Source organism: Ictidomys tridecemlineatus, chromosome 9 (genome assembly GCF_052094955.1).
Source record: "Ictidomys tridecemlineatus isolate mIctTri1 chromosome 9, mIctTri1.hap1, whole genome shotgun sequence".
Lineage (NCBI taxonomy): Eukaryota > Metazoa > Chordata > Mammalia > Rodentia > Sciuridae > Ictidomys > Ictidomys tridecemlineatus.
Window position 1 is genome coordinate 68,675,883 of NC_135485.1, and position 26,014 is coordinate 68,701,896.

Sequence of the window (26,014 nt, forward strand, 5' to 3'; positions counted from 1 at the left end):
TACAATAAGTAATGATCGAATCAGAGTAATTAATATTTCCATCTCCTCAATCATTCCTCTGTGTTGGGAAACTTTGGTTACTTCTTGTTATTTGGAGATATTATCATTACAGACCCTAGTTCCCCCTGTGGTGTGGAATATCAGAAGTATTTCTTCCTATCTGACTGGGGTTTTGTGCCCTGGATCTGGCATCTTTTGTCCCCACTCCATGCTCTCTCCTAAACTCTAGTGACTACTATTCTGTGCTTGTATTTTATGAGATTGATTTTACAACTTTCACATATGGACATAAACATGTAATATTTACCTTGTTCCTGTCTTCTTTCACCTACATCACATCCTGTCCTCCAGGTCCATTCACTTTTACACAAATGGCAGGATTGCATGCATTGTTTGTTCTTTCTTTCTTTCTCTCTCTCTCTCTCTTTCTCTCTCTCTTTCTTTCTTTCTTTCTTTCTTTCTTTCTTTCTTTCTTTCTCTCTCTCTCTCTCTCTCTCTCTCTCTCTCTCTCTTTCTTTCTTTCTTATTGCTTAACAATATTCCTCTCTGTGTGTGTGTGGTTTTTTAATCCATTCTTCAGTTGATAGACACTTCTTTTGATTCTATATCTTAGCTAAAGTGAATAGTACTACAATAAACATGGGGATGCAGAGGTCCCTTCGAAATACTGACTTAATTTCCTTTGGATGAATACCCACTAGTGAGATTGCTGGCTTATATGCTACTTCTACTTTTAGTTTTTCAGGGAATCTCCATGAAAAGTGTAGTTTTTAAAAGTGTGAGCTGGTAAGGCAGCATTTTCTTTTTTTCTTTCTTTTTGTCTGACTTAAAGCCCCTGGTTTAAAATGTATGTTTATAATCCTAAGTATACATTTGTACATGTGCACCTTTGCAGGAGTTTTAGTATACTTTAGCACCCATGCTTCAAATGTTTCTGCGTTCTAAACTTCCTAGGTTTAGAATTATTGTAGTTATGCCAGATAAATGGGCAAAGCTCTCAGGCTATCTCAGGGTGGGCCTCCTGAGGTGACTGCCCCAGGGTAAGTCACTATGGCAGAGCCACCTTCTAAGCAATGCTGAATGACTAATGTCTGGTCATCTGCATAATTTTCTTGAGAACTGAGTCACCCAGAATCCACATTTGTTATGTTCAATGAGACAAATACCTTTTTCAATGACAAGTTAATTTACCTACAATTCAGTGTACACTGTATTTAGTACCAAGGCTCAAAAGTCACAAATTTAGTAGAAATCGGGAGATTAGACCAAAGGTACTAAATAATCTGAAAAGATTTTTTCCAGGTTATGAAAGTGATTATACTTTCTAATGCTCCTTTTTCTAAGTCCTGCAGAATAATATATTTAATCAGTGGCACCTTTTCAAATATTTTACTTTATCTCACATCATTAATAAGAAATTTTTCCAGCCCCTACTCTGTGTGAGATTCTTTTTATAGATGTATTATTTTATCTCTCACAAAATATATGCATCTCTATATAGGCATCATGTGTATTTTATATGGAAAAAATGGAGACCACATAGCAAGACACAGGATGGACTTGTCCCCTTTTATCTGTGATTTTCACTGGGGACTTGGAGTCATGTAGTCCTTGAGTATAGACAATCATCAGGGAAAGTAGCAATGGGAACTCGGGACTGATGGCAGAGGCTCTGTGGACAGACAGACCCTTGTGTATTCTCAACTCTACCATCAAAAACTTTGGGACTAAATTGATCTCAGTAATCCTTAGGACCCTCAATGCCTTACTGGGGCTAAAAACTGTATGACAATTCAGTAAGAAAACACTAATGAAGTACCACATCAAGTGTATTACTCAGTATGATAAGACTTATTTCTTTTTTTAAAAAAATTATTTGTTCTACTTAGTTGTACATGACAACAGAATGCATTTCCAATTCATTGTACACAAATGGAGTGCAATATTTCAATTCTGTGGTTGTGCACAGTGTAGAGACGCATCATTCATGCATTCATACATGTACCTAGGGTAATGATGTCCATCTCACTCCACCATCTTTCCTATCCTTATCTTATCAGGAACCTTGTAACTGCCATTGGTATTTCACTGATTTTACCTGTTTGTTTTTGTTTTTTAAATTAGTTGGATCTACACAAGTGAAAAAGACTTGAATGGGAGTAGCCACTGGGGAATAATCGCATCTTACAGTGGAGCTGGCTATTACCTGGATTTGTCAAGAACCAGAGAAGAAACAGCTGCCCAGATTACTAGCCTCAGGAAAAATGTCTGGTTGGACCGAGGAACCAGGGCCACTTTTATTGACTTCTCAGTGTACAATGCCAACATTAACCTGTTCTGCGTGGTCAGGTGTGTACTGAGGGCACACAGTGCTCCCAACTCTGGGGAGTGCCTGTATATCCTATTTTGGAGATAGGCCAAACAACTCTTGCCTATGGCCTTATAAATGAGGATCCAGGCCAATAACAAGGCAGGGGTGAAAACTGAAGTCTTAGTGGGACATGGAAATTTCAGGAAGGGATTTATGATCCTAGAATATTATGATTTGGAAAGAACCTTAAATCTAGTCCAAGTTCATCCCAGTTCAGACCCTTTTCAGAAAAAGCATCTGATTTTCTAACACCTATCCTCAGCCATTATGAGGATGATCGAGCTACATGCTCCTTTACATGTTCCAAGGCTGCCAAACATAAATTCCCTTCCCTGACCTTCCCACTCTCAGATGATGCCCAAGCTATTAGTACATAGACAGTGTCAGGGGCTATACCTTATGGATTCCTGCTCATGCTTAAGTCTCACCAAAGGCACCTGAGGTGAACTTTCCCTTAATGATTCCAAGAGAATTAGAAGAGGATAAAAATAGGCAAGCAGCCAACATTTAAGTCAATGTCTATCTATAAAAATTCTAGCTCTATCTCTCACTTAGTCTTAGTATGTCCTTCCCAGACTTTAAGGGTGATGACCATCAAGGCCAGTTACTCCGTTTTCCTGTATAGTTTTCTAATTTTCTGGAAGTGGTTGCCAAGTACAGAGCCAGAATGGGTCAGAGAGAGATGACTTGACACAGAGCCACTTCCTTCCCCTTACAGTTGACTCTGAGTCTGTCTCCAGGCTCTGCTCTCCGTATTGCTCTCTCGAAATTGTGGTCCTCATTGCTACTCTCTAGTCCTACCTGTACCAGAGGAGATATCGATGCCTAGTAGCTTCCCAAGGGCCTTTAAATGTCTGAAATCATGGAGTTATTAAAGATTCTGTTTCTAATTTGATAGGAAAATGGTACCATTAAGTGAATCATTTAACTTGCTTAATGTGAGAACTGTAAAATGGGAATTTTAGTTCAGTCATAGGAAAGCACTGATTATCAGTGCCATCAGTATGAGTGAAAACATGTTACTGCTTCAGACAATAGGCCCTGATTGAGAGCCTGTGAACCCCAAAGCACTGGGGAGGGGAAAGAAAGTACCCTGGAGGAAAGTATCTGGTGCTAATTAGGCATTAACTAGTAAATGAATGAATGAATGTGATGCTCAGGCCTATCTTCACATATTGCAAAATATATACCCTACTTCTCAACCCTATCATATGTTTTAGTGCATATTTTGTATTTGGGTTTTTTTTTCATGCTACCTAGTAAAATGACTTGCACCTAATAGTAGCATTAGAAAGATTTCTTTGTTGAGTAACTATCCATTTTTAAAAAATGTACAGTATTTTAAACAGTACAAATGCCAGAAAATATAAAGGGAAGCCTGAAGAGAAAGGAATCTTTTGGATGCAGGTCTTGGGAATTCTGGTTCCTTTTTTAGTATAAGATTCTACAAGTGTGTTGGTATTGGCCATAATAAAAATGATTTGCCACTAGCTTGGGTGAGCTATGGTAGCAGATTTATTACCTTGTAATTCAGAGAAGGAAGAAACACCCTTCTGGCTATAACCCTGTGCTGTAGTTGTTTTAATTGTTCTTATTGCCATGCAGGTTATTGGTTGAATTCCCAGCAACAGGCGGTGTGGTTCCCTCTTGGCAATTTCAACCTGTAAAGCTGATTCGCTACGTCACCACTTTTGATTTCTTCCTGGCGGCCTGTGAGATTATCTTTTGTTTCTTTATCCTTTATTATATCGTGGAAGAGATATTGGAAATTCGCATTCACAAACTACAATATTTCAGGAGTTTCTGGAATTGTCTGGATGTTGTGATCATTGTGGTAGGTTGAAAAGCAATACCAATTTCCCCACCTTATCCCAAAAGCATATTAATTACAGTCTTTGATCTCCTCAGAACTGTGGATCTTGATATTTCCAGAAGAAAATCTAAAATGTCCTCTCTCTTACATCCACTTCTGCATTACAAATTATTTTGCATGTGAGACCTTACTAACTATGGTGTAGAGGGCCATTTACAGTGAGCTCTCAAATAACCACACTAATCATGAGAATAACTCAGCAATTACTATTTGACTGTGGCCAGCCATATGAGATATAGGAGATAAAATTATTTATTTGGGGTTCAACTTCTATTAAAAAATTATTGACATTTTTCTGCCTATGTGTCAAGTTATGGCAAGAAGGAACATCCTGAAAATATTTTGAGTGAAAGAGTAAACCTTCTTAGGTTAAGAATTTCTTATGAATAGTCCACAGAGAACAAAATTTAAGTCATGCCCATCAAAGTTCTCTGTATAAGGTACAAGAAATCATGAAGCACAGTTACATAGTCAAGACTAAAACAACTTTTAGATGTTGTGCCTGCCCTTGACTGTATTTTAACTTCTAACAATTGTTCCATTTGTTTTCCCTTCGTTGGAGTCAATTAATTAATCACTTCCTTCCAGAGGCCTCAGTGTAAAAATGAATTATCAAACTTGTGTCTTCCTTCAGCAAAAATAGTCAGCCTTTGCTTAAGTTTTGTTACACATTTAGCCATGTAATAATGCATCTAATTATTACGTGCTTAAAATTTTGAATAGCAAACTGATGTCATATTTTTCTGTTTATATATTGTTCTATGCCATTGCCTAGCATAGAAATGAACCTCAGAAATCTCAGGAAATGATTCATTATCCTGTTGGCACTCACTCTTGTCTTAGCCTTCCTGGTGACAGTTATTCTTTCCTTTGCTCCTCTCCCAAAAATTTATTTGGCTTTTGTGAAGCATTTACATCAAGTCAGTATTAAATCATTTCTTATTAGTATTAGTTAAAAAACATGTCACTCAGTGAAAGGACACTTTAGGCATAAGTAAAACTGCCCAGGTATGTGTTTCATGGTAATGAACAATATTAGTACCAATCATTATAATAACAATACTCTGCTCGTTAGAAGCTACTGTGTTCTGAGCATTTCCAAGTGCTTTCATACACAAAAGCTTAGTTAACTTTTCCATTAATCCTCTTAACCACTCTGCACCTGCTTCTGGAGCCATGTACATTTGTGCTACAGAAAAAGGTCATACTTAGAAAAAAATTCATGCAGAATAGCTACAGTCTGGAACCTAGTGCAGTCAAAACCGCCTCCTTCTTTCATGATGGCTGTGTAACATCACACAGCCCACACAAATCAAGGTAACAGGAGTTGTCCCCCACATTTCCAATGTATTAATAATGAGCAGAGTTACAAACGAATTTCAGTACTTAAGGAAGTAGGAGAAGCAACAATTCTGGAAATAATTTTTCGAAATATTCTCTACTAAGGGAGGGCAGAGTACAGACCCTATACAGTAAGAATTACTTTGGAACACAGTTATTGTTTGTAACCCTTAAGGATGGAAACTCTCTTTTTGGACTTATATAAATTTATTTGTTATTGAGAATAACGGCAAAAAGGTAAGTGTGATGTTATACTAACATAACAGATTTCTTTTAACCAGATGACTTCAGTATTGACAAAAGACTAGTTGGTAGGATTCATTGTTTTTTAACTTGTATTTCTATCAGTGAAAACTTTGACTGAATACTATAGTATATTGTGTGTGTGTGTGTGTGTGTGTGTGTGTGTGTGTGTGTGCGCGCGCACGCACATGCTCTCGAGCGTATTGGCAGAATTTAGAAGAGTAATATAAAAATTAATACAAAGAGAATTTGATCACTTTCTTCTTACATACCTACAAGTTTTTATGCCACACTCCAGTGAGTTGCCTTGTACCTACTATGGACACCCCAGGGAAAATAGATGGGGAGATGTGTGGGTCAAAGATTATTTCTATATCTTAGCAGTCACAGCATTTTGCAAGTATCTTTTCAAAACTTTTTCCTGCTTTCCTTTGTTTTGGTTTAACTCTGAGTAGTGCCATGACACAGTTGAGACTGTACTTCATATAGAACAGGGAAGGACAATTGCAATTCACCTTCTTATTGAAAATTTTTTTACCATCTAGAAGTAAGGACATGCTTCCTACTCATCCCCAAATGTACCCTGAGCCAAGGATTTCTGTCATCTAGCCTAAATTTGTTTGAGTTCACCTTAAAACCTGAAAAAAAAAATTTACATTTTAAGGATCACATCTCGCTGTTACTTTGAAATTGTTTTCACTCTTTTCTCATTCTATTTCTGCAGCAAATACTCCGAAGTCTACAGGTTTATGTCAGTCAGTCAATTGTCCTAGGCTACAGTATTTTGTAGCTAGCAGAAATATTGAAAAAAGTTAATTTACAGGACTAAATTAAAATAATGTTGATTGCTGTGTCTCAGAGCAAAGATGTTTCATTATTCAACAGATATTTTCCAAGCATCTACTATGTATAGCACTTTTCCAGGCACTGGAGATACAGAGTCAAATAAAATAACCAAATCCTCTGCTCTTATAATGCTGACATTCTAATATGGAGAGAAAGGTCTTTTGTAGATGTGGGTGAGAATCCCAGAGATAATCAGGAGTAACCTAACAACCTACATGCTCAGAAACCTCTTTCCTCACCTCTCTTCTTTTATTCACTATTTTGGAGGAAGTGTTCCAAGGAAAATTAATATAACATGATATTGATGTTGTATAAACAACCACCACTTCCGTGTGTTTATGAACATTTCTCCTGTGTGGAGTAAAAACATCTGGACTAGGTAGCAAATTGTACCATGTGAGAATTGTGTAGAGGGTTATTGTTGGATTTGTTCAACAAACCTCAGCATCTTTATCCCTCTCAGATGAGTCAATGTACAAGAACATTTTCAGAGAGCTCTAAGAAAATGTTCCTACTATCAGCACAAAAGTTCAAGATTGTATCTGGAAATCCTTCACTGATAAGAAAAGAAAGTGAGGTTGGCTTTTTAGCTGTGATTGTCATCCAGGTGGGTCTTTTCTATGAAAATCACCTGTCTGGATTGTTTTCTCACGAAGGTCTAATGAAGTGATCTTTGGCCATCATTCAAAAGTAGAGGGAAAGAACAAAGAAGGTCAAAGAACCTGTCACAGCCCACGTAGTGTAGACTCAGATCCCACAGAAAAGCACAGATACTACAGTGAACTGTTCACATAATACACATTAATCCAGTGGTGGTGGGTGGCAAGAAGGGGCCATTGTTCCCTCCGATCTTGTATAGCTCAGACCCAAGAAACATGTGAAAAGTTGTATGTTATAAATGCAGAGATAGCCATGATTAAGAAGGAACCAGTTTGTTCACATACTTCACTGCAAGTTTCCTTTAGCCTCTCTGACCTTCATTCCCACCATATTCTAAGACCAAGCACATTCTGTCCTCTTTTGTGCACTCCTTTTCAGTGTGTCTGGTTTCGGCTTCACCTCATGTTGTGTGATGCCAACTCTTTAGGAACTTTTTGTATTATTTAGCTTTGTGTGTTTATCTTGTCTTGAATTAAGAGTGTGAGTTTTGGGGGAGTGGAGCTTACCACAAGTTCACTTCCATGTGTTCTTCCTGGCCCAGACACTGTTGTATATGTGCATATCTGAAGAGAAAGAATGGATGGCTAGAAACTGGAGAATGAAGAGGCACACGAGAAAATTTTTAAAAAATTAAAAAAAAATTAAAACCAGAAAAATCAGGGAAAGAGAGGAGAGGGGTAGAAAATGATTTATATGTGGGTGGCAAAATGATCAGAAGGCCTTCCTTCTCGAGTTTGGGTTTGTTATAGTGACATCTCGGGTGCATCTGTGGGTACTCATTGTATGCACAGGCCCATGGACACATGCACTTACTGGATTTCTGTTCCTAAGTAAGGAAATGCAAGCAATATATATTGTGTATGTCTTTTATGGCAGTGCCAAGCATTGCCATTTGAGTGTGTGACTTTTATGAATGCCATTGGGTGTGCATATTGGCCAGATGTGGCATCTATACATGGTGAAGAAAAATGAACTACTCATTATAAGGTAAGCTTCTTTGAAAGCAGTATAATAAAATATAAGCCTTTTGTTTTCCAGCTCTCGGTGATGGCTATAGGAATTAGCTTATATCGAACATCAAATGTGGAGGGTCTACTTCACTTTCTGGAAGACCAGAATACTTTCCCCAACTTTGAGCATCTGGCATATTGGCAAATACAATTCAACAATATAGCTGCTGTCACAGTATTTTTTGTGTGGATTAAGGTAATTGATTCCAAACGTGTTTTGGGTTTTTAGTATTATTTTTTCTTCCTTTAATTAATACGAGTCACACAAAATTTTAAAGGACTTGAACTTGCCTTTTTTGGGGCAAATTCTGTGGCCAGCTGCTCCATAATTTATATCAAGAAAAACTAGTGAGACTCATGGGATGGTTCCTCTCATTATGGATGATGCTACTTCTGCTGCCAGAATTCTTTCAAGATCAGATCCTCTAGATGTCATTTAACACAAACAAAAGAGGCCTTTTCAGTGTTAGTTGGGCCTGGGGGACCAGGTTACCCTAACCTGGGGCAGATCTGAGTTTTAACTTAATGTAATGTGACCAGGGGAGGAAAAGGATCTGAGAGAGGGGATCATTTGTAGGAATTGGAGAGATGCTGCACCTGGAAATGCTTGTTAGAACAATCTGCTCTGTTCCAGGAGGCCAGAGGGAAGCTTTACCCAGAACGTCAGCTGGGACAGACCTTTCCTCCAAGGAGAACCTAATTTACTCATTTCCCTCTTTCACAAAACGTAATGTGTATTTTCAGGTGTGTGAAAGGTTAGGACATTTTTATGTACAGTGAGCCTCATTTTTGGCGATGCAGGAAATTTCATTAATTTTGAAGCAGCCACCAACCTGGTGTGACCAGCTCAAGTTCTGATTGTGCTGTACAGATAATAACTGCTGGCTACAAGTGGCTATTTACATTTCACTTTCAATTAATTAAGGTTACATGTAATAAAAATTTCAGTTCCTCAGTCCCACTAACTACATTTTAAATGCTTAATGTCTCTATGTTAATAGTGTATACTGTTTTAGGAAATGGAACTAGTAGAACAGTTCTACCATCACAGAAGTTTCTCTTGAACAGCTGTTGAGGAAGGTGCTTACCAGGAGCTGTGTGCTTTCCTGAATTTATATTTATCCCTGGAAGCACTGAGGTTTAACAGAGGGCATAGACCTCACCTTGTGTTTCTCAGGCTGCTTACTCAGCTATATGAAAAAACCATTGCCACATAATTGATGCCCAAATAAAATATAGTTACTGATACACAAATAGTATTTCCTGAAATGTTTTGTGGTGTTTATTTGTTAGAGATTTTTCTTTTACATTTTAATCCTTTTTTGAGGAAAAATATCACTAGTCATTGAAACTGTGAGGAAGCCCTTTTCCATGATATGTTAATCATCCTGGAAAATGTGACCACATGAGGCTGCAGCTGTGTTCTGTTCCCTGCTTCCAACTCCAAGAACAGATCCTGTCATGGGTTAGGGACTTAGCAGACCCTTTTGGAATAAAAGAATAGAAGAGCTGGTTTTGGAAAACAATAAAACCAAGTCCTTTCGGTCCTCTCTCTTTTGGTCTTTCTGTGGTTAAAACACATAACACAAAACTTGCCATTGTCACATTTTAAAACGTGGAGAGCTGTGGCATGAAAGACATGCACAGTGTGGGGCCACCATCACTGCTGTGCACTACCAGAGCCTTAACACCCTAAGGTGCACATCAGCACTAACTTCTCATCTCCCCCTCACCTCAGCCCCTGGTAACATACTTTCTGCTTTCTATTTATTTTACCAATCTAAGTGCCTCATATATGTGCAATGGTACAGTTTTGGCCTTTCATGACACATAGTTTCCCTGGGAATGATGTTTTCAAGGTCGGCATGGTAATATGTACCCAAATCCCATTCCGTTTTGTGCCAGAATAATATTCTATTGTATGTATGTGCCACATTGTGTTTATTCACCTGTCACTGTCTTTCCTCTTTTACAGCTCTTCAAATTCATCAATTTTAACAGGACGATGAGCCAACTGTCTACAACTATGTCTCGGTGTGCCAAAGACCTCTTTGGCTTTGCCATTATGTTCTTCATTATATTCTTAGCATATGCTCAGTTGGCGTACCTCGTCTTTGGTGCTCAGGTTGATGACTTCAGTTCTTTCCAAGAATGTATGTAAGTATATATGAAATTAAGAAGAAAAATATAATCAGAAATGTTACTGCCTTCTCAAGCATTAAGAAATCTTCACAGTTGCTATTTGAGCACTATGGAAGAGTTAAAAATGTTTATTCAAAATAAAAATGAGTCACTTTTTCCAGAAACATTTACCTACCAATGCAAAGTTGTTAATACCTTCTGAAATACTGATGCTTAAGATAGCTGCTCTCAGGTACTGAGATTAAGTGGATCAGCCACAGAAAACCACTATTCTAGTCTTCCTGGCTCCCAAAGTATATGGGAGTCTTTTAAAAGGCCATTTTTGTATATTTTCATTCTTGGAAAATAGATTACCATACATTTTGAATTTCCAGTTATTTTATAAGTAGAATAATAGATATTTCTAATATTCTTGGAGAAAATTCAGAGTGCAGAAATTTTCAGTCTTTTTCCAGAGTTCCCAGATACAGGAAAAACAAAACTAACAAAAGAGTCAGTATAAGATTCCTGTGCCATTTACAAAGAGGTTAGTAGTTAGGAAAGGAGAGGAATAACATGACATTGAAGTTGATAGGGCTTTGTGCATGGGGAGTCCTAATTCACCTGGCTGTTTGACAGAAGTCAGTGAAGGAAATGATTTTACTAAAACCTAGCACCCAAAATGTCCAGTCACTTTCCCTTCATTTTGAATTAATTTGAGATTGTTGAATCTTTGAACACATGTAATCTAGCCATATCCTTTAAAAAATCTTTTCTTTTTTTCTCTTAAGAGATATTGTCTTCAGGTTCAGAATGACCATTGTGGAGATATAGAAAGGCCATAATTTAGCCAGATTATGTTTTAGATTGTTAAATCCAGTTGTTATACAAGTTACCTAATAATAATTACATTTAATATTAACCAGATGGAAATAATATGTAGCACGAAAGCATATTATTATTCCAGAACACTTCCATTGCTGACATAAGCAGCAAGATTTTTCTAAAGGACTTGAATTTTTAATTATTTGGGAGCTATCCACACTTGCACAATAATCCTAAAATGTGAAATCATCTTTAACAAATGTTGCATCAGTTTCGGGACATTCTTTGTTTCTGTATTGTGGTGTTGTGTTGTGTTTTGTTTTGTTTTTATAGCGTCACTCAATTCCGTATCATTTTGGGTGATATCAACTTTGCAGAGATTGAGGAAGCTAATCGAGTTTTGGGACCACTGTATTTCACTACCTTTGTGTTCTTTATGTTCTTCATTCTTTTGGTATGTACACTTTTGTTTATAGTGAGGGGATTTAGATTTAATGTTCAAGATTCACCATCTTCTGTTTTTTTTTTATGCTCTATTCTTCATTATTTTAAATAGAGACCAGGAAGTAGAACAAAATGTTGATTTGGCGAAATTTTTTATATTTCATTCATTCAAAGTTTTAAGTCTTAACAAAATATTTATTTTCATTGCCTTTCATTTACTCATATGTGTTTCTACTCAAAGGAAAAAAAGTTAAAACTTAAGTGCAAATTTATTATATTACTTAAGACAGTACTTTGCCTCTAAAGTAGAATATGCTGACTCACACTTTTTTTTTTTTAACACAAATGTCAACACTTCATAGTCACTTGCTAGCATTACTTTTCATTTTACTCTTCTTTAAAAAAAGTAAAATAAAAGGAAGGGACAAAGAAAGCTAGATCCAGGATATCACGAGTAGTATTTGAGTGAATTATTGCATTCCAAGATTAAGATTTTCTGTTTTAACTTATTCATATTTAACACTTTGTAGACACCTAGTGACTAATATGAGGAATATTACCTGTAAAACTCAATCCAACAACGAGTGTAAATTGCTTTAAAATTATTTTTAGGTCACTTTTTGAGTCTTTTTATTTGTTACAAATTAAATTTTACCACTTTCAATCTAATAAGGTAGTTTTAAAGGTTTTTTTGTGTGTTTTGTCTTAACATTTATATATTCACTTAGTCTACTGAAAAATATTATTAAAGTAACTCAGCTTAACTTAGGCACTGGGTATTTTTCATATAACACTCAGATTTAATGATTGCCTTAAGAGTCATCTTAAGAAAAGAAGTCATTTCCATTTTTAGTAAATTTATAAAGATCCTTTGTAGAAGGTTGAATGATGACATTTGCAGTAATTGAGGGTAGCATTCTGAAGGTAGGCCCAGGTATTCCTGGTTAGGAGATGACATTCACTGATGGAGTCATGATGCTCTTGAACAGGCCCTGAAGGTGCAGCAGTTTCAAGCAAGTCCATTTGTATCTTGCTGTGTGCAAGCATCCTGGCTAGGTTGTGAACTGAATCCTCCTAAGTGTCTTCTTCTTGTTATAAATAAATTAGCAGAAGCTTAAGCCTTTGTCACCCTCTCACATTGGTGGTGCTTTGGATTCTGGGGCACCTGAATGTCTCCTCTGATAACAGACCAGGAATTTAGAGTCCTGCAGTAGATCCTTCAGTTGACCTCAGGCCACCTAGTGTTCTCAGTGTTCAGTCTGCCAAATGAGGGACAAAACTATGATGATATAAACTGCTCAGATGAGGACTCATTTCAATATTGTACTTCAAAAGGCAGCACCTTGAGATCAGTCGGTCATTTTATTGGATCAATCTGCAGAGCAGGAAAACAAGCTCTTAGTTTTTGTATTTGTATTGAAATATAACTTTTTCAGTGCTACATTAGCAGGAACTTTTTTCCCTGTGTCTCATAGACATACGTAGAAGGGTAAATAGATAGGTAATAGACAGGAGTCTACTTTTAATACAAACTTGTCTGCTGAGCAAATAACAAGCTAACTGTAGTATTGGCTCTCTTTGCAAGCTGACTGCCTGGTATTAATTCATTGCCTCTGTTTAAAAATAATTCACATTGGTATGAATAGGCTTATTTGAGTCAGAACCAGAATCACTCTCCCACATCCCCCTACTCACAGGGAATGATCTCCTAGTACAGAGGCCCATCTGACAGCTAAGTGACCCTGGTAAGACTGGAAGGGGAGGAAGAAAGTGAACCTCATCTCCCACCCTTTCAGGAACCTTACTCTGCCACTGTACTTTTCAAAATGTCTTCGGAGGAACCCCTGCCCCTTGAACCCATTTTAAATAAGACGTTTGCAAGCATCATGTAGCCACTGGAAAGCCAGAATACAATGTTAGATGCCTGGTTGGAAAGAAGGATGTGGAGGACATTCTGACTGAAATTACCCTCCCTTCAAATGGAGCCTTTAGCAAGAAATTTATTTGTATTCTATATTCTGTTCTCACAGCTTTAGAACACTTGTATTCTTTCTGATGGAGAATCAGTAGCCTTCTAAAATGAGAGCCCTGTTTTGTTCATGTATCAATGAGTCAATAAATATTGACTCCATCACTTTATCCCTATAATATTACATATAGAATATATAATGTATATTGCACAGTAGAAGGCATATGGGTGATACCAAGGATGTCATGGTAAGGCAAGCAGAGCCTGACTCTGCCCTGATGAAGAGTTCATGGACTTTTATGTGGGGAAACAGAAAAAATTACACATACCACTCTATCCTTGCAAACCGAAGTAAGTACAAAGAGGAAGAACGTATGAAAGACCTATGGTTTGCAGTGCTTGGAGATAGTTAATTGCAATCAGATGCTGTGACTAGAAAGCATTACCACTGGGGAAGGAAAACGCAGGAGAGTGGACAAAGTAGCAGCCACTGAATAATAATAATAGGTGCAAATAATTTAGCCCTTGCCTTGCAGTAGGACACATCCTAAGCATTTTACATAGTGTTGCATTGTCCCATACTACTAATCTGTAAATGGAAAAACTGTAACTTGCCATTACATAAATGCAAAACATATCCTAAAAATGAGATTTAAAAAAGTTGAACCATATAGTCTTAGCAATTGCAAAACTGAAAACCAATTTTACTTGACTACAAAGTCTATATCTTTTTGCAAAGTTTTCTTCTTTATTTTTCTTAACTCTTTGTCTACTGGGTCTATTATATTCCTATTTGCAGAGATTTTTTCCATATTTTTATTGGTGCATTATTGTTGTGCATAATGTTGGAATTTGTTATTACATATTTATACATGCACATAATATAATAATTGATTTGGCCTATTATTTGCCATGATCTTTTTAACTCTTTAAAATATATTGTATAAATCTCAAATATGATCATGCAAAAAATTTGATATAAGAATAGAATTCTACTTGTTTGTATTGACTTTTGATATTTGAAGACCTTTTTACAGATCCACACCCATAATAGTTTATGTGACTTTTTTACATGTATGGAACAAAACAAGCAATTTAAAATAATCCACTCTTCCTAGGTAAAGATATTAATATTTTCCTGCCATTTTCCTGTATCTTTTTGTAAAACATATCAAAATACATGGTTTTATAACTAATAAAATATAGTGTATTTTCCTTTGCCATGACTTAATGGGGAAATTTTTTGAAGAAGAAGATGGTAGCAAAACTACTTATGACTTCATAAAGCCTTCTAATTGAGGGAAAAAATGTGAACAAAAAAGCATGTGTCATATTGAATTAATGTTTACAAAATATGTTTAGGTTTCGTCTGTTAACCTCTACCTTTCTTTGATTTACAAACAGAACATGTTTCTGGCCATCATCAATGATACCTACTCTGAAGTGAAATCTGATTTTGCCCAGCAGAAAGCTGAAATGGAGCTCTCAGACCTCATCAGAAAGGTAAGATATTCCCAAATTCTCTGAATTTTAAAATTTACTACTTAAAATAACAATCGTCTCAAATTTTCCTAATCAATAATGATCCATTGAAATTATTTCAAATAAGGAGTATATTAGTATATCTTAGAACAAATTTAAATATTCTCTATCTTGGAGGCTTGAAAGCTGTGCTGCTGGCTTGAAAGCTGTGCTGCTGGCTTGAAAATCAGGGAGTCTTTATGTCCTGAATTCAACTCTTTTTTTTTTTAAGAGAGAGAGAGAGAGAGAGAGAGAGAGAGAGAGAGAATTTTTTTAATATTTATTTTTTAGTTTTTGGCGGACACAACATCTTTATTTGTATGTGGTGCTGAGGATCGAACCCAGGCCGAACGCATGCCAGGCGAGCGCGCTACCCCTTGAGCCACATCCCCAGCCCCTGAATTCAACTCTTTATTACCTTGTTGACTCTTAGGTCTGAGCTCTTTTGTATGTTCAGACATTTCCTCTAGTCCACTGTCACTTCCAGATTCTGAGCTCAGAATAAACTGGAAGGCAAGATTATATAAACCCATTTCCAGCTTTTCTATATCAATTATCATATTAAAAAAGAAAAGGTTTTAGATGCCAGTATTTAGTGCCTTTTCCTTTACCCTTGACTTTCTAAGAACAGTTGTAAAATGGTCAAAGGAAAAAGTCCTTGGATATAGGCCACAGCCTGGTGCCTGAGGACTTCCACTTCCTTAGCTTCCCAGGCAGGGTTAGATGTTGAAGAGAGGGCAGGACAAGGAGTGGGGCAGCTTCATTCTTCTACAGGTGACTTCTTTATTTGGTGGAAAATAAAGTTTCACAATAACAAAGACTTTTGTAGTACAAAAGCGTGTTGTCCAACATCATGCTGGTAAATACAAGGGCTCCTTGACCCTGTTTTCTGTTGGGTCAAGCCCTGGGACCGTATTAACTGTGGATCATGGTGTAAGGAAAAGTTCCAGCTTCTTACAAGTCCCTTACATGAAACCTAAAATCCCTGTTATCTTAAATTTAGCATCATGGTTGCCTACATTTTAGCATACCTCCATCATGTACAGAAACTCTCCACATTGTGTACAGTTTTGATAACACACAATGTTCAGGTACTACACTTTTGTTACATAACACCAAATCCTTAAAAATCTGGTTCAAGTTTGCATTATCACTGCTCATTAACAGTGAGTAAGAGCACAAAGTATGAACTCCACTGCTGGCTCTTTAATCCCCACATTAATTCCTAAATAGCAGATGTTCCTCATGCTTGGGGACCTTTGGTGACACTGCTTCCTGTCTGCTGCTGATTGGTCACTGGAAATCTGCTGTTGGGTTCATGCAGTGACAAAGTGTGTAGTGTTGCTTTCTTGTCCTCGGTGATGAATCTATGCGACATTTACAGACATGATAATAGAAAAAAATGAATAGGCCAGAAAGATGAAACGCAGGAAAGAAAGGAAATACACAAGCCTGAAAGTGAAATCTAAACAAATGCCATGGTTTTCCAAGAAGTAGCTGAGCATGGGAATGTTGACACTGCCAACACTGGAGAGACCCAGGTGGACACCCAGAAGAACAGTTTTTCAACATCAATAAGGAAAGAATGAAGCTGTCTTGGAGGAGGGGATGCCAGCAAAAATCTTCAAGTAAAAAGAAGAGTTTGTAGAGATATTTCATAACAGTGAAAGGACAAAGAACATTGTCAGAAGGTGATCCATAATTAGAAAGCAATATGACAATCCACTGATGTACAGAAAACACATTCAGTTCACATTGTAGGGGATAATATTATAAAATATATGAGAAGGTGACGACAAGCACAGTTTAAACTGCCCTGAATCTTTTTTTTTTTTTACAAAGAATTATAACAATTTACTTTTCAATATTTCTAGTGTTTTAAATTTCAATGCACTAATATTCTATTTTTTTAATGAATTTATAGCTGACACTAAGAGAGTTTGAATGTTTCATCAAAATGTCTTAAAGTTCTCGGAACAATTAAAATTCCTGCTGTTAATTATTTGGTTCACTTTTCACAATTTCAATTTTCAGGGTCACTTTTACAGACCTGCATTACCATGCAAAGCAACCTCTGACTATAATTTATTGTTTGTGTGTTTGTCTCTTTGGTGTTGAGGATCAACCTGGGGCCTCACACATGCTAGGCCAGCATGCTACCATTCACTACACCCTAGCCTCAACTCTATATGTTAGTGAAAAATCCTCATCCATATTTCACTGGGATTTTTTTTTTTTTGTATATCTAATATATATAAAGAAATTACTTACTGTGAGACAAGGAAAAGATAATTAATCCATGACTCAGATTTCTTGGTATTATTTTTTTAATTAATTTTTAAATTTATATATAACAGCAGAATACATTTCAATCCTTTTTTTTTTTTTTTTAGAACGAGAGAGAATTTTAATATTTATTTTTTAGTTTTCGACAGACACAACATCTTTGTTTGTATGTGGTGCTGAGGATCGAACCCGGGCCACATGCATGTCAGGCGAGCTTGCTACCGCTTGAGCCAGCCACAACATTTCAATTCTTATTACACATATAGAGCACAATTTTTCATATCTCTGGTTGTATACAAAGTATACTCACACCAATTCCTGTCTTCATACATGTAGTTTGGATAATAATGACAGTCACATTTCACCATCATTTCTAACCACATGCCCCCTCCATTCCCCTCCAACCCTTCTGCCCTATCTAAAATTCATCTACTCCTCCCATGCTCCTTCTCCCTACCCCACAATGAATCAGCCTTCTTTATAAGAGAAAATATTTGGCATATGTTTTTGGGGGGATTGACTAACTTCACTTAGCATTATCTTCTCTAACTCTATCCATTTACCTGCAAATGCCATGACTTTATTCTCTTTTATTGCTGAGTAATATTCCATTGTGTATATATGCCACATTTTTTTATCCATTCATCTACTGAAGGGCATCTAGGTTGATTCCACAATTTAGCTATTGTGAATTGTGCTGCTGTATACATTGATGTGGCTGTGTCCCTGTAGTATGCTGTTTTGAAGTCCTTTGGGTATAGACCAAGGAGAGGGGTAGCTGGGTCAAATGGTGGTTCTATTCCCACTTTTCCAAGAAGTCTCCATACTGCTTTCCATATTGGCTGCACCAATTTGCAGGCTGGCCACCAGTGTATGAGTATACCTTTTCCCCCCACATCCTCCCCAATATTTATTGTTGTTTGTCTTCATAATAGCTGTCATTCTGACTGGAGTGAGATGAAATCTTAGAGTGGTTTTGATTTGCATTTCTCTAATTGCTAGCAATGATGAATATTTTTTCATATATTTGTTGATTGATTGTATATCATCTTCTGAGAAGTGTCTGTTCAGGTCCTTGGCCCATTTATTGATTGGTTTTTTTGTTTTTTTGGTGTTTAGCTTTTTGAGTTCTTTATATACCCTAGAGATTAGTGCTCTATCTAATGCGTAAGGAGTAAAGATTTGCTCCCAAGAGGTATGTTCTCTATTCACCTCACAGATTGTTTCTTTAAGAACTGTTGCATATACCTATATATTTGGGAGCTGATAGCTATAGAATATGTAGTGATTTTTATTTGTCAACCAATCCAAAAACACATGTGAAGGAAAGGACCTCAGTCCTTGGTTTATTGAAAACTTCTTACCTTTTCTGTATGTCTTCTACAGGACTTTCATATTATTCATTCATTATCCATTCATTTAGCACACACTTCAGTGACCAAGTTCCACCAAGCAATGGTTTATGTTTGTTGATGCTACAAATGAGAGTTAAAGCAAATGCAAAAGCAGCAAAAAACTAAACAGATGTTCTGCTTTGTTTCCCCAATAGGGATACCATAAAGCTTTGGTCAAACTAAAACTGAAAAAAAATACTGTGGATGACATTTCAGAGAGTCTGCGGCAAGGAGGAGGCAAGTTAAACTTTGACGAACTTCGACAAGATCTCAAAGGGTAAGAGTGACACATCCTGGGTCACTAGGAAGTTCCTGCTGCTAAAAATCAATTCTTGGCGAGAATGTTTATGGCCCAAATTCTCATAGAGAAGCACAGTTATTTCATAGGCAGCTGTCTTTCTGGAATATGCTCTGAGAAGAGGCTAGGCCTCCATTTGGTGATTTCTCTTTCCTCTTGCATTTTGATTTTTTGGTGTTGGGGTTGGACCATGTATAAGAATGAATTCATCTGTATCCTCTCAATTTCAGGAAGGGCCATACTGATGCAGAGATTGAGGCAATATTCACCAAGTATGACCAAGATGGAGACCAGGAGCTCACTGAACATGAACATCAGCAGATGAGAGATGACTTGGAAAAAGAGAGGGTGGGTCTAGGTTAAGAGACCATGATCTGTTTCAGCACCCACCACCAGTCAAACACTGCACTAAGTGGTGGGTGACTGGGAATCTGTCTTTCTCTCTCTCTCTCTCAACATATGTATTAGTGCTCTGTTTATCCCCAAAAGAGTATATAAACAGTAATATATAAGGTGCAATAAAATAGATGAATGCCAGAAAACTAGAAACAAGGGTGCAAAATTACATTATGGATAAAGCTAATAAAAACTATATTGTATAACTAGGCATATGCTTATAAACATTGGAAAATGGTCTTGGCCTTTTGGGCCCTAAGCTTTCTGGTAGTCAACTTGAAAGAGGAGCTTGATTACTTGAATAGTTCTTTATGTCCAAGAGAGTGAGAAAAAAAAAAGTTACCAGAAGATAAAAATTTCTCTGGTTAATTAGTTGCTCTTTAAATTATTAACTTTTATAGCAAAATAAAATTATCATGTGTCTTTCATTTGAATATTTAATGAAATAAATATTCAAATGAAATTTGAATAGTAATAGAAAGTAAAATTAACTGTTGGGCATGGTGGTATCCACATAATCCCAGCTACTCAGGAGACTGATGTGGAGGGTACTTTGAACCCAAGTGTTGGAGACCAGCCTGGGCAACATAGAACCCATCTCAAGTAACAAGTAATAAATAATAATCAAATAAAATTGTAAGTGAGCTTATGTAACTTAAGAAGAATTAACAGTTTTACCATTAACTTTCAAATATAAATGTTTTAACAACAACAACAACAAGAAATTAAGGTATAGAGAACACAGATGAAATGCTAATATACAAAGCCACTTTCCTCCAAGGAAAAGTCTAGAATAATTGTTACTAAACAGTGCTCCAGACAAGTTTGTCCAAAGGTTACAAACTTCAACATTCATTGTGAAATGTAAGCACAAAGACAATAAATGAAATTTTCTTGCGTCAGTATTTAGTCAAAAATCTGAGATTATATCCTTCCTGCTTTAGAGTTATTGAATTTGTTCTTTTATGAAAAGAAGGTGATAAGGGTATTCTTTTATTTACTTTTTTTCTTTCTTATGTTTTTGATGTTCTTTCTTGTCCAAACAAAAGCTTAGCAACTCCTCGTTAATAGTTAAAATCTGTCTGAAAATGTGTGCATTCCACAGTATAGAAAAATGTGGCCATCCTGGTCTGGCTGACACCCATTTCCTACTTGCCCAAGACCTTGCTAAATTCTGTGTGAGGTCTTGGTGCCTCTCTTCACTGGGCCACCCCTTGTCCTGCAGGAGGACCTGGACTTGGATCATAGCTCTTTGCCGCGTCCCATGAGCAGCCGCAGTTTCCCAAGAAGCCTGGATGACTCTGAGGAGGATGACGACGAAGACAGTGGACACAGCTCCAGAAGGAGGGGAAGCATCTCCAGTGGGGTTTCTTATGAAGAGTTTCAAGTGTGAGTATAAAGGAATTGGCTGAATTTTGGTGCACCAGAGTCTAAATGAGATGTGGCTGTTTCCCATTTTTTCTTTCTTTTCTTTTTTTTGGTTTTTGCAATTAGTAAAGATACTGAATATTTTTTTAAACCTTCACTATGTACTTTATTTTTGTTTGTTTGTTTCTTTTTAGTTACACATGGCAACAGTATTTATTTTGACATAATTACGAAAGCATAAAATATGATTTGTTCTAATTGAGTCCCTGGTACTTCCCCTCCCCTCTCCTTTCTGGAATAGTTGCACCAATTTGAAGTCCCACCAACAATGAATGCATGTATCCTTTTCCCTGAATACTTTCCAATATCCTTTCCCCTGTTTTCATCCCTCTACTCTACTGGTTTTTCTGCTGTTCACTTAGAGTTATTATTTTTTTTTTTAAATTAGTGTCCTGTTGATGTACATAGTAGTGAGATTCACTGTGGTGTATTCATATAGAATATTATATAGAATTAACTCCACTGTCTTTCTTGTTCCCATCCCTCCTCCTTTTCCTTCACTTGCCTTTGTCTACTCCACTAATCTTTCTTCTATTCTCTCTCTCTTTTAACTTCCCCCCTTATTTTTGATAGTTTCTTCATATCAGAGAAACCATTCAACCTTTGGCTTTTAGCGATGGGCTTATTTCTCTTAGCATGATAGTCTCCAGACTCATCCATTTACTGGCACATGCCATAAAGTTATTCTTCTTAATGGCTCCTCCATGTGTATACATACCACATTTTCTTTATCCATTCATCAGTTAAAGGGCACCTAGGTAGGCTCCACAGCTTAGCTATTGTGAATTGTGCTGCCATAAACATTGATGTGACTGTGTCACTATAGTATGCTAATTTTAAATCCTTTGGATATATTCCAAGGAGTGGGATAACAGGGTCAAATGATGCTTCCATTTCTAAATTTTTGGGGAACCGTTATACTGCTCTCTGGAATAGTTGCACCAATTTGCAGTCCCACCAACAATGAATGCGTGTACCCTTTTCCTGCATCCTTTCCAACATTTATTGTTAACTTGTATTCTTGATAATTGCCACTCTGACTGAGTGAGATGAAATCTCATTGTAGTTTTAATTTGCATTTATCTTATTGCTAGAGATATTGAACATTTTTTTCATGTATTTGTTGATCATTCATATATCTTCTTTTGAGTAGTGTCTTTTTAGTTCCTTTGCCCATTTATTGATTGGGTTATTTGCTTTTTGGTGTTAAGTTTTCTGAGTTCTTTGAATATCCTGGATATTAATGCCCTGAAGAGCAGGTATCAAAGATTGTCTCCCATTCTCTATGCTCTCTCTTCATGTTCTTGATTGTTTCCTTTGCTCTAAAGAAGCTTTTTAAATTTGATTCCATCCCATTTATTGATCTTTTATTTTAATTCTTGCACTTTGGGAGTCTTGTTAAGGAAGTCAGTTTCTGAGCCAGCATGTTAGAATGCTGGGCCCTCATTTTTGTGTAGCAGGTGCAGGGTTTCTGTCTAATTCCTAGGTCTTTGATACACATTGAGTTGAGTTTTATACAGGGAGATAGGGTTAAATTTTATTCTACTTCATTTGGATTTCCAGTTTCCCCAGCACTGTTTGTTGAAGAGGCTATCTTTTCTCCAGTGTGTTTTTGGCACACTTATCTAGTATGAGATAACTGTATTTATGTGGGTTTGTCTCTGTGTCTTCTATTGTATTCTCTTGGTTTTTGTGCCTGTTGTGGTGCCAGTATCATGCTGTTTTTGTTACTGCTCTGTAGTATAATTTGATTTCTGATACTGTGATGCCTTTTGCTTTGTGCTTTTTTTTTTTTTTTCACTGAGGAGTGCTTTGGCTATTCTTCCAGCTTTTTCTATTTCTGTGAATGCTATATACAAAAACCCAAGGCCAACATTATTCTGAATAGAGAAAAACTGAAAGGATTTCCTTTAAAATCTGGGACAAGAAAAGGATATCTATTTTCACCACTCCTATTTAATATATTGTTAGAAATTCTAGCCAGAACAATATAGTCAAGCAAAAGATATTAAATGGAAACAAATAGGAAATGAAGAGCTCAAATTATCTCTGTTTGCTGACCTAAATACTCCATAAAGACTTCTAGAACTCACAAATGAATTAAGCAAAGTACCAAGAATCAACATCTAAAAACTGCCCCACTGCCCCTGGAAAATAAAATACTTGGGAATCAGTCTAACAAAAGAGGTGAAAGACCTCTGTAACAAAAATGACTGAACACTAAAGAAAGAAATTGAAGAAGTCCTTAGAATATGGAAAGACCTCCTATATTCTTAGGCAGAACTAACATTTCTAAATGGCCGTACTACCAAAAGTGCTCTACAGATTCAATGCAATTTCCATCAAAAATTCCCTGCATTTCTTAATCCATTCTTTTCCATTGTTAACCATCAATTCTTTTTTTGTGACTTTTATTCATGCATTTTGTCTTTAGAAAGGTAAAGTGTTTATTATAGGAAAAAATGGATAATATAGAAAAAAGAAAAAAACCATAAATATCTCCTATATTTCTACCAATGAAAATTTCTATTAATATTTTATTATCTGTGGTTCCATTTACATGCATTTAACAATATTTTTACAAATTTTCTTAGACTAACATATACTTTATTGTGGAGGTTTCCAAGTGCACTTGAAAAGAATGTATATTATGCTACTTTTTTTTAACTAGAGTCATATATAATAGTTGGGCTCATTTTGACAAATTCATACATATATGGAATTTGATTTACTCCCATTTCAGTCCCCTGTGCCTCCCCATTTCCCTTCTCTCTCCACAGTCCCCATTCTCTGCTCATCTTCCTTTCACTCATTTATTTATTTTTAATTGGTGTTTTATACATGTACGTAAAAGTGGAATTCACTGTGTTATATTTATACATGCACACAATGTGATTTTGTTAAATTCATTTTGCATTTTCTCCCCTTTCCCATCCCTCCTCCCTCCCTATCTCCTTCTCCCTCTACTCTGCTGATCTTCCCTATATCTTAATGAGTCCCCTCGATTCCCATTTATTCCGCTTTATTTTGCTCTAGCTTCCACATATGAAAGAAGAAAACTTCAGCCTTTGTTTTTAACAGTCTGGTTTATTTATTATGCCATTTTGAGTGCAATGATTTCTAGAGGTCTGATATGTCTAGTGGCTTTATGGTGTTATTTGAGTCTCCTATTTCTCTATTGTTCTTCTGTGTAGTTGTTCTAATTGTGAAAGTGTGCTATTAAAGTCTCCAACTGTTTTATTCAATTGTCTATTTATCACTTTAATTCTGTAAGATTTAGTTTCGTTTATTTTGAGGCAGTGTTGTTAGGTGCACATTTGTAATTAGTATATGTTCCTAATTGATGACCCTCCTTTCATTATAAGATGTCTCACTCTATCTTAGTAAATTTTTTTTTTTTTTTTTTTTACGGAAATAACTGTAGCTGTTCCAGCTTTCTTATAGTTGCCCTTTGCATGACATATTTTTGCATCTTTGAATCTAAAATATGTCTCATGTAGACAGCATACATTTAGATCTTGCCTTTTTTTTTTTCATTTGTCAATCTCTGCCTTTTGTTTGGATTGTTTGAGCCATTTTCATTTAAGGTTATCATTGACATAGTTGGATTTATTTCTAACATTTTACATTGTATTTTCTAATGTCTCTTTTGTTCCTCCATTCCTTCCATACTTTTTTCTTTTACACTAAGTGAAAATTTTATAGTGTAATAATTTGGTTCTTTTTCTAATTTTTTTCACTATTTTTAGGACTTTTTTGTGTGTGGTTGCTTTAGGATGTAACATATATAAATCAGTTAGTGAGAAACTACTTAGGTTTTAAATTAAATTAGTCCAGCAAGCTAAGGAAATGTTATTTCTAAATAGCTCTTTTTCTTCTTTCCACTTTCTGTGGCCACTCTATGTGTGTGTATATGTGTATCTGTGTGTATGTGTGTGTGTGTGTGTGTGTGTGTATGTGTGTATTAGCTCCACATGATACTGATCTACATAAAGTGTACAAACTCAATATTACATTGAAGTAGTTATCCCAATATATAATTTTATGTCTCTTAACAAAGTTGAAAGAAGAATTAGAAGTATATATTTATAGCATTTGGTAAATTAACCTTCTCATCTTATTAACCTTACCACATCTGATTCTCTTCTGTTCTCTATATTCATGGTGCCATCTGATGTTATTTTCTTGCTCCAATAAAACTTTGTTCCTACCTATACTGTAAACATTATTTAATTAAATATTCTGTCACAGTATAACTTCTAGTGTCACCTGGTCATTGTTAAGTGTATTGTATTTATATATGTTTATAGGACCAATAATCCAATTATGTACAGATCTCCCACAGTTGATTTTAAATTAGTTAAGAAAAATAGGAGGAAATGTGAATTTCTACTGTATTTTATATTTACATAATGACTTCTACCAATGTACTGTTTTTTCATGAGGATTATAATTTCTGTGATTTTATTTCAACCTGAAGAATTTCTGTTAGTATTTATTGTAAAGCAGATCTTCTAGCAAAAACTCTGCTCTTGTTTATCTGAGTATGTTTTGTTTTGTCTTCATTTTTTCTGGCCTCCAATGTTTCTGATAAGACAGATGTTATTCTTACTAAAGTTCTCTGCTACATGTCTCTAAATATTTGTACTTAGTATGTCTGGGTGTGCGTCTCCAAGACTATCCAAGACTATCCCAAAACACTTGGAGTTTTTTTTTTTGTGTGTGTGTGTGCTTCCTTGATAGGTAATGTTTTTCAAAATATTTGGGAGGCATTCAAGCATTATTTCTTCAAATATTTTTTAAAATGTTTCAAACTCTCATTCTTATAGAAAAATAGCAGATTTCTTTGAATAAATATCTTTTCATTTGTTGTATGACCTTAAGAAAATTTCTCGTGCATTTGAATGTTGGAGTTTTTAAAAACAATTTTCAACATTTATAGTCATTTCACTGAGGAGAGAATCTACAGAACTCTCATGTGCCATCAT

The 26,014-nt window shown here is 36.1% G+C and overlaps 1 protein-coding gene across 2 annotated transcripts in view; it reads left to right on the forward strand.

Moving 5' to 3' along the window:
- Pkd2 (polycystin 2, transient receptor potential cation channel) overlaps positions 1 to 26,014 on the forward strand; it is a 52,411-nt gene that overhangs the window by 23,489 nt on the left and 2,908 nt on the right. For both annotated transcript variants that reach the window (XM_078021597.1, XM_078021596.1), the window contains 9 exons: positions 2,125 to 2,349; positions 3,977 to 4,205; positions 8,373 to 8,540; positions 10,320 to 10,501; positions 11,624 to 11,744; positions 15,108 to 15,206; positions 19,060 to 19,181; positions 19,433 to 19,550; positions 20,824 to 20,987. In XM_078021597.1, the coding sequence (XP_077877723.1) occupies positions 2,125 to 2,349; positions 3,977 to 4,205; positions 8,373 to 8,540; positions 10,320 to 10,501; positions 11,624 to 11,744; positions 15,108 to 15,206; positions 19,060 to 19,181; positions 19,433 to 19,550; positions 20,824 to 20,987 (1,428 nt within the window). The remainder of the gene's footprint in view (positions 1 to 2,124; positions 2,350 to 3,976; positions 4,206 to 8,372; positions 8,541 to 10,319; positions 10,502 to 11,623; positions 11,745 to 15,107; positions 15,207 to 19,059; positions 19,182 to 19,432; positions 19,551 to 20,823; positions 20,988 to 26,014) is intronic.